At 39.9% G+C, this 14,526-nt stretch overlaps 2 protein-coding genes across 9 annotated transcripts in view; one reads left to right on the forward strand and one right to left on the reverse strand.

Moving 5' to 3' along the window:
- Nucleotides 1–279: 279 nt before the first annotated feature.
- GRIA4 (glutamate ionotropic receptor AMPA type subunit 4) overlaps nucleotides 280–14,526 on the forward strand; it is a 441,346-nt gene continuing 427,099 nt past the window's right edge. For 6 of the 8 annotated variants that reach the window (XM_053594956.1, XM_053594962.1, XM_053594960.1 and 3 more), the window contains exons 1-2: nucleotides 1,485–1,856; nucleotides 2,982–3,140. In XM_053594956.1, coding sequence (XP_053450931.1) covers nucleotides 1,769–1,856; nucleotides 2,982–3,140 — 247 coding nt within the window. In that variant the 5' untranslated portion in view covers nucleotides 1,485–1,768. Of the gene's footprint in view, nucleotides 787–866; nucleotides 1,075–1,484; nucleotides 1,857–2,981; nucleotides 3,141–14,526 lie in introns of those variants that run through there. The other 2 variants (XM_053594958.1, XM_053594959.1) reach the window with 2 other exon arrangements.
- On the reverse strand, nucleotides 303–1,484 carry LOC128588836 (translation initiation factor IF-2-like). The gene is made up of 3 exons (XM_053595607.1): nucleotides 1,332–1,484; nucleotides 739–1,271; nucleotides 303–358 (listed from the first exon to the last, which is right to left on the reverse strand). Exons 1-3 carry the CDS (start codon nucleotides 1,482–1,484, stop codon nucleotides 325–327), a joined length of 720 nt encoding a protein of 239 aa, XP_053451582.1. The 3' UTR covers nucleotides 303–324.

Raw genomic sequence — 14,526 nt, forward strand, 5'->3', positions numbered from 1 at the left:
CCGCCTTTCACGTAACCACACTGCCTCTGAGCGCAGAGTGGGGCACAGGCTCCGTCCGGACAGTGAGAGGAAAGGTGATTCTGGAGAGGAAGGGAGGCTGTCACCCTGAAACTGTCTAGGACAATTCATTTTCATTTCTTCTACTCAGTCAAAACAACTATTGACATCATCAATGAAATACTTAAGTCTTCCTGGAGGTGGCGTGGAGTAGAGTGAACATTCCAGAGTCCCAGCCAAGAAGAGACGTGCATGGAAAACATTCCATTCCCTCCGTCAGACACCTGTGCCCACTGCCCCAAGCGCTGTCCTCCTGGCTCTCCTTCATCAGCCCTTGACACCGTCCCTGTCCCTCCTGTTCCTGAAATGGGCCAAGCACAGAGAAAAAGGTTCTCATGAACAGGCGACTGTCAGGAAAGGCGCCGAGTCTGTCACCACTCTTCTCACTGTGCACTTCGCACAGTCCTCGTTCCTAGCTCGGCCTCACGTCTTTCCAAGAACATACTGGGGTCCCGCTCAGTGTTCACTTCTCAGTCTGCCCCACGCTGTTCAGGACCCTAAACTTCGTCTGTTATCTGAGATACTCCTTCCTCTCCCCTCCCCCTCGGGCGGTTCAACTTCCCGGGCTCTATTCTTCCCCTTCAGTTGTCTCCTCCAATGCTTTCCTGCCCGTCCGGGGAGGGACCCGGGGCTGCCCCGTGCTGCCTCTTTAGCTTCACGTCCCTCGCCGAGCCCCTTCACCTCATCCATCCCCGCGTCAGGCTCTCCAGATTCCCGGGCTGTTTGCTGGTGAGAAATCTTTGCTGCAGCGAGGACCGGAGTCCCCCGCGCGCAGCCCAGTGGCAGGAGAGGGCTGGGCTGAAGCGACGCGGGGACGGCGGGTGGGGGGAGGCGGCCCGTCCTCCCGCGAGCGGCAGGGATGTGGCAGGGGCCCGGGGGCCTGGGGAGGCGCTGACCCGGCGCCCGGATCCCGGCTGGCGGACCCGGCCCGCGGGCCAGGAAGCAGAGGTACCTGGAAAGGCAGGAGAAGGGCGCTGGGGGTGCCGGTTCCTAGCATCGCTCCCTCTGCTAACCGAGGTAGGAGAGAGGGGCGAGGAGAAGAAGAAACGCCGTCTCCAGCCTGGCTCCCGAGCTCGGGGACCCTGGAGCGCCCGGGGAGGCCCCACGGGGTGCGCGGGCGAGTGGCGGGCGCTGGGCGTGGGGGGCGCGCGCTCTAGGAGGCCCCCCGGGGTGCGGCGGGCGCGGGGCGCGGAGGGGAGCGGGGGGCGCGCGCTCTAGGAGGCCCCCCGGGGTGCGGCGGGCGCGGGGCGCGGAGGGGAGCGGGGGGCGCGCGCTCGGGGAGGGGCCGCGGCCGGGCTGGCGCAGGCTCGGGCGGCGTCGGCGGGGCGAGCCGGGCGTGTGAGCGGCGAGGGGCGAGCTAGCGAGCGAGCGAGGCGGAAAGCGCATGTCTGGGCCCCGCCGGCCGCCGCTGGACGCTCCACCACCATCTTCTGCATGTGCAACATTTGCAGCCGGACGGAAAACCTCTCCCAGGGCTATGGAGACTGCGGGAAAAACCTGGCAGCTCGCGATGAGTTGCTGAGGGGGGAACTAGGCTTCCTCTTCTGCCTCCCAAACCTCTCTCCTTTTTTTCTTTCTTTCCTCTCTCTCTCTTTTTTTTTTTTGGTTGTTTTTAATTTTAGCGCCATCCTCTTCAATGTCTGTCTGAACAGCCTTTAGGAAGAGTGTGAGCGAAAGAGAGAGCGCGCGCCCAGGGAGAGGAGACAAGAAGATGAGGATAATTTGCACACAGATTGTCTTGTTATTTTCTGGATTTTGGGGACTCGCCATGGGAGCCTTTCCGAGCAGCGTGCAGATAGGTGAGCTGCGCTCCGGTGGGGTGTGCATGTGGGCGGCTGGAGCTCGTCTCCGAAAGTGAGTTAAACGAGTTGCTTGGGAGCAATTCGGAGAAACCCCGGCGGCTCCCTTCCCCTTCGCTTCCCTTTCCTTTCTTTCTCTTCTTTACAAAAAGACTTCCTCTTTGGCGCAGGTTCCTTTGGAGTACCTGGGGCAACCCACCCGTCCTTCCTCAGCCCATACCCCGATTTTCCCATTGCCTGCAGTTGCTTTAAGTAGGACTGGAATAAGTTGGGGGGGGGGGCTTTTTGGTGTTTGATTGTATTTTATGTATTTCTCTTTATCCCTTTTTCTAGAGCGTAAAGCGATGTTGAGTTTTTTGTTTTTCTTTTTTAAATCCACTTCTTCCCATATTGGACGCCGCAGCTCTCTTTTCATCACAGAAAGAGAGTGGGCACAAAATCATCCCCACTGCACCCCCTTGCTACCGGTTAGCAGGTTCTAAAGTTAGATCCCTTTCCGGGAACCTTCTCTCCTTTTATTTTGTTATCCTCCTGAAGCTTTTGCCCTTGCCTCCGCGTGGACACTGTTCCGGGGACCCTCCACCCTTGCCCTCCTTGCTGTCCCCTCTCCTGTCTTGTGACGGGACGCAGCTATTGAATTCCTTCCAGCTCAGCCTCAACGCTGCATCATTTCTCGTGGACCATGCACAAAACGGAGCTAATTAGGCTGAGTCCATGAGCTGCAGAAAAACGAAGTTCATTCCCCCCTTTGATTTCTCTCTCCCCCACGAGGCTTCACATCCCCTCATTCCTGCATTTTAATGTAAATCTCTGTCGGTTCATCTGCATGCATCCGAGAGAGAAATGCCTGAGCTGGCTGGTGTGGCAGGGTGCTGGGAATCACGGGGAGGGAAGGGGAGAGAAGGGGAAGCGCACTGAGGGCCTCAGAGGTCACGGTGGTGGAAGACCGGGGCGAGGGGGACGGTCTGGCCTGAAGACCAGAACCGCGAGTGCGCACCTGGGGACAAAGGGTGTCGGGCAGCTCTGCCTGCGCCTGTGAGTGGCAGTGGGTTTGACGGTGCTTGGGCTGGGTATCACATTTACACGAGGAAACCCTGAATGTGCTTTTCCTGCTGTTTTTAATAGGTGGTCTCTTCATCCGAAACACAGATCAGGAATACACTGCTTTTCGATTAGCGATTTTTCTTCATAACACCAGCCCCAATGCGTCGGAAGCTCCGTTTAATCTGGTACCTCATGTGGACAACATTGAGACAGCCAACAGTTTTGCTGTGACAAATGCCTGTGAGTAAAACATAAGTTATGGATGAATTAGAAGATAATCAAAATAAGTCAAGAGAGTCTCCCTCCTTTTATTATTATTTAAATTTTTAAAAGAAATTAAAGATTCCCACGGTTGTCTGCTTCCAGAGCAAATCAGAGTTAAAAAGCAAGATTTAGTTTCAGGGATATTCAGCTGGTGTCCCTCTCTCTCTCTCTCCATCTCTCTCTTTCTCTTTTCTTGATTGTCTTTTCTGTTTCTTTTCTTCTCCTTCCCTTCTTCCCTCCCTCCCTCCCTCCCTCCCTCCCTTCCTTCCTTCCTTCCTTCCTCCCTCCCTCCCTCCCTCCCTCCCTTCCTTCCCTCCCTTCCTTCCTGTTTTCCATATTTCTAAATTCAATTTAGATTTCCCTTTAACATTTCAGTGTTATTCCCATCATCAGAACATCAATTTAATGAAAATTGTTCTCAGTCTAGTTTTTGATTCTGTTTCTTTGGTTTTTCTGGTTTGCTTTTCACTGAGTAAGCATAGGTCTTGCTTTTAAATAAGACACACGTCTTGTGACGCTGGTGAAGGCCGTGGAAGTCTTGCTAACAGTGAGAAGGAGAGGGGAGTGGAGGGGTGGGGGGTGTATATCCCAGTCGGTTGGCTGACGCTGCAGATGATCTGGTGATGTCACTCGAGGCTGCCCTGCTCTTACATTCTGGATTGCAAATGTCTCTTGGTATCACGTAATGCATATATCCTGTGGATGTAACTCCATGAATCTTTACCTTGGTGCCAAATCACGTTAGTCTCGGATCCACCTGAATTCACAAACCAACCTAGCTGGATCTGTTATCCCACACAATGAAAGTAAACGGGTGACCTCATCTAATGCTATAAAGAAACAGTGTACAGTGTCCCCCACCAAGACACTGTATGGTTAAGGTAAAGAAGTACAATTAACTGTGCATCAATGTAAAATACTTTCCAGACGTCGTCAGTCAACTTTGTTTTGCCTTTTAATTCTTGAAGGAAGTGCACGTTTTAAATACCTCCTCAGTTTTACAAGTATTTTCTAATTTACCACTGCTCTAAATTTATATATCAAGATAATGGTTATAAATTATGTAATAGTTTTTATGTAAAATTTTGCATGTTTTTACAGCAGTAATAAAATCTCCAATCTGAATTGTAGAACTTTTTTTTATATCAAGTTGGGCATATTTTAATTTTAAAAATTCCCTCAGTACAAAAAGCATACCAAACAAAAAAACAAGTGAAATTGAGAACAGTTTTTAAATGTTTGGAGGACATCTATTTTATCAATTTAAATATTTTAATAATTCATATTTATTTTCCATTAATTCATCTAATAGATAACATGATTACTTTTCCTTAATTTTTGGTGTTTCCTTGACACCAGGAGGTGTCATGAAGCAGGTCAAGCAATTGGCAGCTTTGTAAACTGTAACAATTATATTATTTTACAGGAAGGCTCTAATTTCTATAAGTTGCTACTTAATTAAAAATAATTTGATATATTTAGTGATAAATTAATTCAGCATTAAATCAAAAGGAAGTTATTTTTAAGCAGAAATGCATATAAGTTAGAATTACATTTGTGGATATTCATTTCTCTTGTAAATTTAGTTTTACATGTTCCAACTTTTAAAGGTGATGTCAACATTTCAAGTTCTAGGGAAAGCATTCTCCTCAACATGTGAACATTATTAGTTTATTAAATATTTTTCTCATGTCTCTCCTCAGATTCTGTCAATATAAGTATGATTTGCTTTAAAAATCTAAGATTTAAATATATGTGAAGGTACTTTATCAGCAATAAATTCCTTTTCAAAAATTATGATTAAATTTTGAAAGGTTTTCTTAAAAGTGGCAGATAAATTAGGTTTTTTGCTTGTTTGTTTTATAAGTTAAGATCTTAAATATTCTAAAGTCTGTATGCTGACTTCCAGCTTTGTAAACTATATAATGCTAATTCTTTTTTCCTCCACATTGTTTGTTAACCTAATCTGGAATAATTTTAAGTAGTATTCTTTATGTAGTAAAATATACATGAAATAAAGTGTTACTGGTAAAGTAACTGCAAATATGAAAAATTAATAGGAAACTGTATACAAAATGAAAAATAGGCAAAGTATGAAATATGGAGGGTATACTATTTTTAACATATTAGGATTGAGAAAATTGACACGTATAAAACTTCATTTATTTTGAACCCAAGTATAACCCAATGTTACTGATCTAATTTTTTTATAATCACATATATTTTATTTTGTGTAGGCAGTTAAAATATTTAAAAAAACAAATTGTGAATAAGAAGAAAGCATTTTCTGGCAAAGAAAAGGAAAATTATTTTGATAAATGAGCATGCTTAAGGCAAATCTAAGCGGAATTTGGGAAAATCAATAGAGTGTGGGTCAGGTGATTGGTGGTGTTGACTGGGCTGACCGGGAGCATGCACACGCGTGATTTTCCAGTCTAATTAAAGGTGAAACGTAAGCAGTAAGTATAAGGCAGCCTCATTTATCAAGCTCTGTGCCTTCAGGCATAAAAGGGTAAAAAAGGTCTTGAACCTTAATATTCTGGAGAATTAACATGAACTTCTTCCTCACCTTGGTACAGACTGGATTTTTAAACTTATCACAGTGGAGTAAATATTAAGACATGATATGTGGCTAATTAGGTTTGTCTTAATGGCGATTTTCCTACAGTGATTTCTTGTAAAACTTCAGGGTCTGGTCTGCCATTAAACAGGATATGTTTAATTATTTTGTGGTGTGTATATACACAAAAGAAGACAGATTAAAGAATAAAATGTGTTGGTCATTTAGTTCTCTTTGCCTAACATGATTTAACTGGTTAAATTATTTAACTGCTGGTTCTTCTGCCTCATAATTCAATTATTGCTCTAAGGATACTTTGGACAATCAAGCTGTTCTAATATATAGAGATTGTGTACTCATAAGTCAAAATCTGATTAACTCAAATTTATCATTTTTGATATAAATCCCAAGTCTTAGAGGGGAAAATAATTTTGCCTTATAGTTTAATTTTATTTCCAACAGTATTTGTGTAAGATTAAATTAAAATATTGTTTTCCATTTTTAACTATTCATATTGTTGGAAAGTCACACTTTGAGGAATAGCAAGCTGAAATCATAGGAAGTACAAATAATATAAAATTATGACTTATTTTAATAACAAAAACATGAGTGTACTAAATGGCCCTTGCGGTCAAATTTCAAAATGTAATTAAAAGTATATATTTATTTGTTGTGATCTATCCAAGGTATGGAGGATGATAAAATGGATATTTAAAAAATAAATTCAACTGGGCAATTTTCTTTAATTAAAATGTTATATAATTGTATTTTAGTTAGATACCAAAAAAGCTATTTTTCTAAACAAACATGTTAAATCGGATATGTCTTCAGCAAAATATCTGCGACAAAGTTAAAGCAGGCTGCTAACATTTTTCTCACAGTTAATAGAGATATTTTGGGATGACATATGTTAGATTTGACCAAAATATTAAATTATCATCACTAAATTTTCTAAAGGATAAAATATTTGACATGTTGCTATTATTGGTTTAATTCAGCTACATTAGAAATTGTGTAAAAGAATCAGTCTTTTAAAAAAGTTGTCCCTGTTTAAATAAAATCCATAAATACTCAGTTTCTGAATGACTTATTTAAATTCAGATGGCAATAGGAAGTACATAATAAAACAGATCAAGCATTCGCATATTCTCACTTAGATGAAATAATAGAAGAATTTTATAGGGTATTTCCAACTTTTAAGATTTGGATAGAAAGGGCCAATGGGTTAATATTGCTCTGTTCTTTTTAACGATGTAATTATCGTGCTCTCTTTTCCTGTCTAAAGTCATTCTGTTCAATTGTTTAGAAGATGATGGATTGTGAAGTTGTGACCATCATAGTCTGGATTCGACATTATCCCCTCAGTAAGGATGGTGGTGTTCTTTTTAAAACTGAGTTCCATGTGTGTCTGGTCTACTTTTTAACTCTAAATATACAAGGATTAAAAAGTAGCTTGTAATGTAAAACAGAGTTATTTAGTTAATTTAAATACATGGATAATGTGACATTGTGTTCAGCAGGTGCTGCAGGATTTTCCACTTATGTAGTAGGAACATAAATAAAAATTCCCTGAATTGGGCAGTGCCTGTGGCTCAAAGGAGTGGGGCGCTGGCCCCAAATGCCAGAGGTGGAGGGTTCAAACCCAGCCCTGGCCCAAAACTGCAAAAAACAAACAAACAAACAAAAAAACTCCCTGAATTTAAGTATACTGAACAATATAATATTTTGGATTTAATTCAATGATGTTTAAATATTGTTGTACATTTTCTCTTTCACTAACATAAAGCCCCCAAAAGGCATTGGGCTAATATAATAATCTTAATCCCATACTATAGATAAAATTCTGATGATTTGACATGCAAGGTTATTAGTAAAGATAGGTTGCATTAAATACAGTTTGACCTCTACTTATTTTTAGGAAAATGAGTGACATGGTTATACTATGAGTCTCATTAGGTTTCCTTGTTTTGAATTGATAACAAGATTCTATGCTGATTGAAATAATTCTTTAGTTTTATGTGTTTTCTCCCTTCCCTTAATATTTTATACTGAGATAAATAACAAAGATATGAGTCATATTTCCACAGTTTTTCCCTTTCTTAAATGATAGGATGATGAATAATTTGCGTCAGTGTATTTCAGAGTTGCCATAGGATTAAGCTTCCATAAAACTGTCAGAAGAACTCCTTAATTATTTTTTCTTTTTTTTTTTTTTTTTTTGTAGAGACAGAGTCTCACTGTACCACCCTCGGGTAGAGTGCCGTGGCGTCACACGGCTCACAGCAACCTCTAACTCTTGGGCTTACGCGATTCTCTTACCTCAGCCTCCCGAGCAGCTGGGACTACAGGCGCCCACCACAACGCCCGGCTATTTTTTTGTTGTCGTTGCAGTTTGGCCGGGGCTGGGTTTGAACCCGCCACCCTCGGCATATGGGGCTGGCGCCCTACTCACTGAGCCACAGGCGCCACCCTCTTAATTATTTTTTCAATCTAGACTTTTCCAAGTGTTGTTGATTTTCTAAAGAGAACAAATGTTACTTCCTGGCATTGGGACACACACACAAAATATTCTTTACAAGAAATGTTATTTTCTGGATTTTATAACAACATATAGTTTTTAAACTGCTTTCATATACATGATTTGACCTGAAGCTAACAGTAAAGTGAGACAATCTGAGAAGAGAGTTATTATTTTTTAGCTAAACCAGCTTTGACTCAGAAAATTTATTTTACTTGCTAAACACTGTATAGTTACAGGCTATAAAGCCAGGGTTGAAACCACATCTCCTAGCTGCTATCCTTTTACCATGAAGCCATAGGGTATGAATATATACCATGTATATTGAGGTTGCTTGAATTAAGAAAGAAAAAAGAATTTACCATTTATCTTTTCTCTAATTTAATTGCAACATTTTGAAGAAAATAGGACCAGACAGTTCTGGGCAACTTACTCATTAATCACATGGCAGTGAGTGATACAGCAAAGGTTGAAGTTGTATTATGTAATGAAGCCGTCCGTGCATTCATTAGATTAGACAATGAATATATTCATTTACTCATTAAACATACTTGTCAGGAGCAACTCTGTTTAAGACATTATACCAGAAACTGACAACACAAAAACTTACGAAAGTAGCTACTGCCCTTAAGGAACTGATAATCCAGTGAGAAAGATCAAGTCAGTGATCATTACCCCACAGTAAAATGAAGGGCTGTGGAGCAGAAACAGAGTGCCAGCAGAGCTGGACACAGGAAGGACAGTCAGCCCAGGCCTGGCCTGGCAGCCTGGGGATGAAAGGCTCTAGGTGAGTCATTTGAAAAGGAGGGAGAAAGGAGGGCCTGCCCAGCAAAAGGACCATCTACCAAGCTGTAGGGAAGCCCCGTGTTTGGTCCGGTGAATGTGGTTCCTATAGTTTGCTGTGGCCATAAGCGTGAGGAGGAGAGGTGTGCTGAGAGGTGAAGCTTTGTAGAGCTACATAGAATGTGCGACTGTTGTAAGGACACTCTTTTGAACAAAGAGGGGGACTCATAAATGATCTGAAAACAGTAATGACATAATCAGATTTACCTTTTATGAAGAACGGACTGATTGCAAAAGGAAAACGAATTTGGAGGGGGCAAAACAGGAAGGAAAAGATTACTTGAGTGTTGAAGTAATATAATTTAGAATGATGGATGTTTGATTAAAAGTAGAAGTACCAGGCCAGGTGTGGTGGCTCATGCTTGTAAACCCAGCACTTTGGGAGGCCAAGCTGGGAGGATGCCTTGAGGCCAGGAGTTTGAAAGCAACCTGAGCAAGAGTGGGACCCCATCTTGGCAAGAAGTAGAAAAATTAGCCAGGTGTGGTGGTGTGTGCTTGTAGCCTCACCTCCTTGAGAGGCTGAGGCAGGAGGATCACTTGAGCTTTAGGAGTTTAAGATTTCACTGAGCTATGACCAGGCTACTGTACTCCTTGAAAAAAAAATTGTACTGAAGACAGAGAAAAAGCACATACACATACAGAGGTTCAAGAATATACGAATACAGACATTTTGGAATTTTCGACAGAACTTAGTGATTGCTAGGATATCTGGGAAAGTAGAGAGAACGAATGTGTGGTATGAATAAAAGATAGATTTCTGGCTTTGCCAAATGTTTAGATAATGGTAAGGAAGGGACATAGGAAAAGGAGCAGATTTGGGTGGGGAAGGTGACTTTAGCATGGATGCCCTGATTTTGAGGATTTGAAGACATCCGAAGGTGGATATACACAAGAGACCAGGATATGTGTGTCTGGAGCTCTTGGGTGCAGTCTGGGTGAAAGCTGGGATGACCAGCAGACAGGGGAGCCTTGGAAGTGAATGAGATCCCCAGATCACCAGAGACAGCAGAAGTAGGCAAGGCTGCCAGGACCAAACCCCCAGAAAAACCAGAAGAACCAGTGCGTGAGGGTATGAGGGGAAGGGGGAGAAAAAAAGGTAAAATGAAAGAGACTAAAGGAGAAGGGGTCAGAGAGCTCAGAGGAAAATGAGGCAAGGATAATTTCAAGGAAGCCAAGAGGTGGGGAGAATGTCATGTAAACAGTAAAAAACCTTGTCAAAAACTGCAGACCTTGTAAAGAACTGCAAGGATAATTGTGATGACTTTAATGTACAGCTTTCTTCTCTGTCTTTAAGTGTGTTATTTTATGTTTTGGCCAGGAAAAAAAAGTAGCAGCTTTTACTACCTCCCCAGAGATTTTGGTACTATGCAGTTTTTGCATGTATTGCTTAGAATATTCTTATCTTTTATTAGTATTAACAGCTACTAATCTGACATTTTAAGCCAGATAAGTTTGAATTTGCAACCTGATAGTGGGTAAGTTACTTAACACAGAGAAATCACACCTCATATGAACATTATGAATATTAGGAAAGTTTTTAGAAAATATCACACATGTAGTTCGAATTGAGTTAATGATAGCTGTATTGTATGTCTATACCATATGGAGCATTTATATATTAATGTTTTAAGTAATTTATATTTTTGAAAGGCAGTTTGTTTAGATGTATTTTGTTGATATTTTTGTAGAAACTTTGACTTCTCACTGCATGATTAGTTTTAATTCATGTACAGAAGTCTAAAGCAAAATTTGTCAAAATCATTTCTAAGTCTAAAGAAAGGGTAAATTTATCTGGGATCTATGCACCATTCACAGAGAAAATTGTTTCATTCATAGATTCAAGAAGTCAATGAATTCTCTTAGTTTTATGCAAAGTCGTGTGTGTTTGTGCACAGTGTGTGTGTTTGTGTGTGTGTTTACAGAGACACAGTCTTCAACTTTGAACAGCTTCTCAATGAGTTCCAGTCACAAAAAAAGGCCTAGTACTTCAGCCCTAAAGGAGCCACACATAAATTAGATTAACAAACAGCTCTTCATTCCCTACCTCTGCTTCATCATTTTAGAAGCAGAGTCGATTTTAGCCTTGAAACCACTCAAGAATTTTTACAGAATATCCATGTCCACTGGCATCCTCCCTAACAGAAAATAATCAGTGTGTCCTCGCTGGGTCCTCTGCCTCTTACAATGTCATCTTATGATTTTTATTCCTTTGCTATCAAAAGTGCTATGTATTCAACATCAGCTTCTTCTATTTTTATCACTATTTACTTTTTCCCTTACCATCACCACTCCTGGAACACTGTGTTCTTGAAGGTCGTTAGTGACTTCCAAATTAGTAAATTCAATTGCTGTTTCTGAGTCTTCATTGTCTCAGAATAGTTTGCAGGATTTGACATTGCTGATAACTCCCTGTTCTTTGAAATCCATTCTGCTTCTTATAATAATAATAATAATAATAATAATAATAATAATAATAATAGCTACTACGATGGAAACTACTGTACCGGGGTTCTATGTTACCTCAATTTTAGCAAACTCTGAGAAGCAGGCATTAGATTATCATTTTATAGGTTGAGAAATCCAAGATTAGATACCTAAGAAAATTTGCCTGCCTAAAACTACAGGGTGTCCAGGCATCGGAATTCCAATCAGTGCTCTTACCCGATACACCATAGCCCACCATTCCTACCAGAGTACTTTGATCAGTATAGCGCTGGGAAATGCCCATTACTCAGAGTGACTGTTGCTGGACAACTCTTAACTTAAATATCAAGATGTTTTTCTCAAAGCTACCTCTTTGACAACACTCTTTTACCCCAAGTACCTAGGTAGTGATTTTTCTATGTGATTTGTAACAGAGTGCAAAAAATTTAGAATTTTAAATGAAATGGTAATGCTCTCATTACTTTAAGTTGCCAAATTCATAAATAAAACCTCATGTAAAAATGACTAAAGGACTCTTTTAACTGTTATGCACACAGTATTGGATGCTTCATTTGTTGGCTGCCTACGTATTTTTATAGGAACGTTATTAGATTTCAGAGTCAAAACTATTTTCCTGAGTGCTTTGCTCTAAGATTTACATAGCTATCAGGTATTTACTTTCAGGTTCTTTTTTATTTGGACACGTTTTTGGATTACAAATAACATGATGATGAGTGTCTTAAAGAACATCACCCTAAGTTAAAGTTGCCCCAGATTATATAGCATCACACTTGCCTCTGACTTAATAAGATGGTTCATATTGTCAATAAATGTTCAATGTTATGTCAGAAATAAAAGGCCAAATATTTGGGATTTATACTTTCTTTTAATAAGCCACTATATTTCTCCAGATACAGCAAAAACTACACTATACACTGTAATCAGTGTTTGCTTACTTTAGTTGCTTATGTTAGTTTCAAAATGAGCAGTTTTTCATTAGTAACTTTAAATTATGCCTTGTATTTTGTTCATGCTTTCCTGTTTTTATTTTAAAACTATTTACTTGTAAAATTTTCAAATGATTCCAGAATATCAAAAAGTTAATATATTCCTTAATCCTACCACTTGGCAATAATCAGAGTAAACAGTTTGCTGTTCATCTTTCTAGACTTTGTTTTTTTCTGTAAAGACCTAGGGAGATCACAAGTACTATAAACATAATCTTCTAATATATATATTTAGAAATAAAGACATCTAATAAAAAATATGTACTTTATTAATGTTTTATTTCACTTAATCATAAAATGTTTTCTGTTTGCATATAGGGAATATGTCATTTTCTTTTTATTGGTACATAACATGTGAAGTTTCTATACAGGGTGTCCCAAGAGTCACCCATAAAGTTACCTTATGTAGGGGAAATGAGAAATTGTAGCTAAATGTGCTTTTATTTACAAAATATTTCTTATAAAATTTTATAAAATATTTGTAAAATATTCTCTATGCATTGGCCACCTCTTGGTATTTTTTTAATATCTTGTAAATAAAGATACATTCAGCTACATTTTCCCTGTGTCTGCTAACTTTAAGGGAGATTTTGGGGACCCCACTGGATCAAAATTTAGATTGTTCCTACATTTTGGTGTTATAAACAAAATAGCAGTAAAGCTTTTTGTGCACCCGTGTGAATGAATATTTCAGTAGGATCTATTATAAACAAGTGTTTATAGTAAATATTATCATGTCTTCTTAAGAAAAGTTATTTAAATTTACAGGCACCAGTATGTGAGAATTACTGTTTTTCTATGACCTGTCAACACTAGGTATTATCAGTCTCTTGCGTCTACACTTGTCCAGACAGGTGAAGTAACATATAGTTGCTGCTTTAAATTGCATAGTTTTAATTAATAGTGAGGCTGAGAAAATTTTCCTGTGGACTTCTAATACCTGTGTACTTCATTCTCTGTGAACTGTCTCTGCTTTTCGTCTGCCGTGTTTTCTTCTTTATTTGTGGGAGTGTTCTGCGGGCCTAGCACGGTTACACTGCACTACCCTGCTGCCTGTTTGTGGGAATGTTCTATTATTAACCTTTGTCTTATATGCTGCAAATTATTTTTCTATTTTGGTTTTGTCTTCCTGCTTTATTTATGATGTCTTTTGGCATACAGACACTTACAATTTTTATTTAGTCAAATCTGTGACTCTTTATTTATAGCTTCTGGGTTTTACGTTATGCTTATAAATGCATTCCTGTCCTTAAAACTAAAATAAAACAAAAAAATGTGTATGTATACATAACCCTACATTTTTTTGGCCAGGAATATTATGTTGAGGATATCCTGTATTTTATCTAGTGTCCTTACATTTCTAAATTTAATATTTGTAACACTAACTTTTCTGTAATTTATTTTCTTCTGTGTTAGGAATCAATCTTATTTTTTCTGCATTATTCATTTGAATAACCTGTTCTTTCATAGGTGCTTTGAACTGCTACGTTTGTGGGAAACGGATACCTTTTTTGACTGTTTTTGAGCTTGAATGGAAACTCCTCTTCTGAAGTTCTCCTATTTGCTGTTCCTCAGTTGCTTAACCTTTTCTGATAGTTGCTAATGGTTTAATAGTCCCATTGCTGTTTTTGATATTTGATCTGATTTCTTATTCTGTTACTTTTAGTATTTTTTCCTTTCTTATGATTTTCACTCATCATCTGACCAAGTTGTCTAGCTTCTACCCCCAATTCCATCACAAATACTTTACCTTCTTCATGTCTGCTCCACCACCCATGGTGGTCAGTGGTTCTACTTTAGTAATTTAATAACTAATCTGCCTGCTTTGACTTTTTACCGTCCTCCCTATACCCAAGGGTTCCCTTCTCCATTTGTAAATCAGAGACTGTCTCTTCCTTACTTAGAGCCCCTCGAGGTCTTTTCCTTCTCTTAGAATAAAATCCCAGCTCTTTACTGCGGCCTCCATGATCTCACTCTTGCCTGTGTCATTCATTGGCTTGCTCTCCATGA

Source organism: Nycticebus coucang, chromosome 6 (genome assembly GCF_027406575.1).
Source record: "Nycticebus coucang isolate mNycCou1 chromosome 6, mNycCou1.pri, whole genome shotgun sequence".
Classification (NCBI taxonomy): domain Eukaryota; kingdom Metazoa; phylum Chordata; class Mammalia; order Primates; family Lorisidae; genus Nycticebus; species Nycticebus coucang.

Coding starts and splice junctions, on each gene's coding strand:
- LOC128588836 (XM_053595607.1), bottom strand. CDS start 1,484: ATGGTGGTGGAGCGTCCAGCGGCGGCCGGCGGGGCCCAGACATGCGCT. Junction 1,272..1,331: donor CGGCCGCGGCCCCTCCCCGA/GCGCGCGCCCCC, acceptor GGGGCCTCCTAG/AGCGCGCGCCCCCCGCTCCC. Junction 359..738: donor CTGACGCGGGGATGGATGAG/GTGAAGGGGCTC, acceptor GGCCCATTTCAG/GAACAGGAGGGACAGGGACG.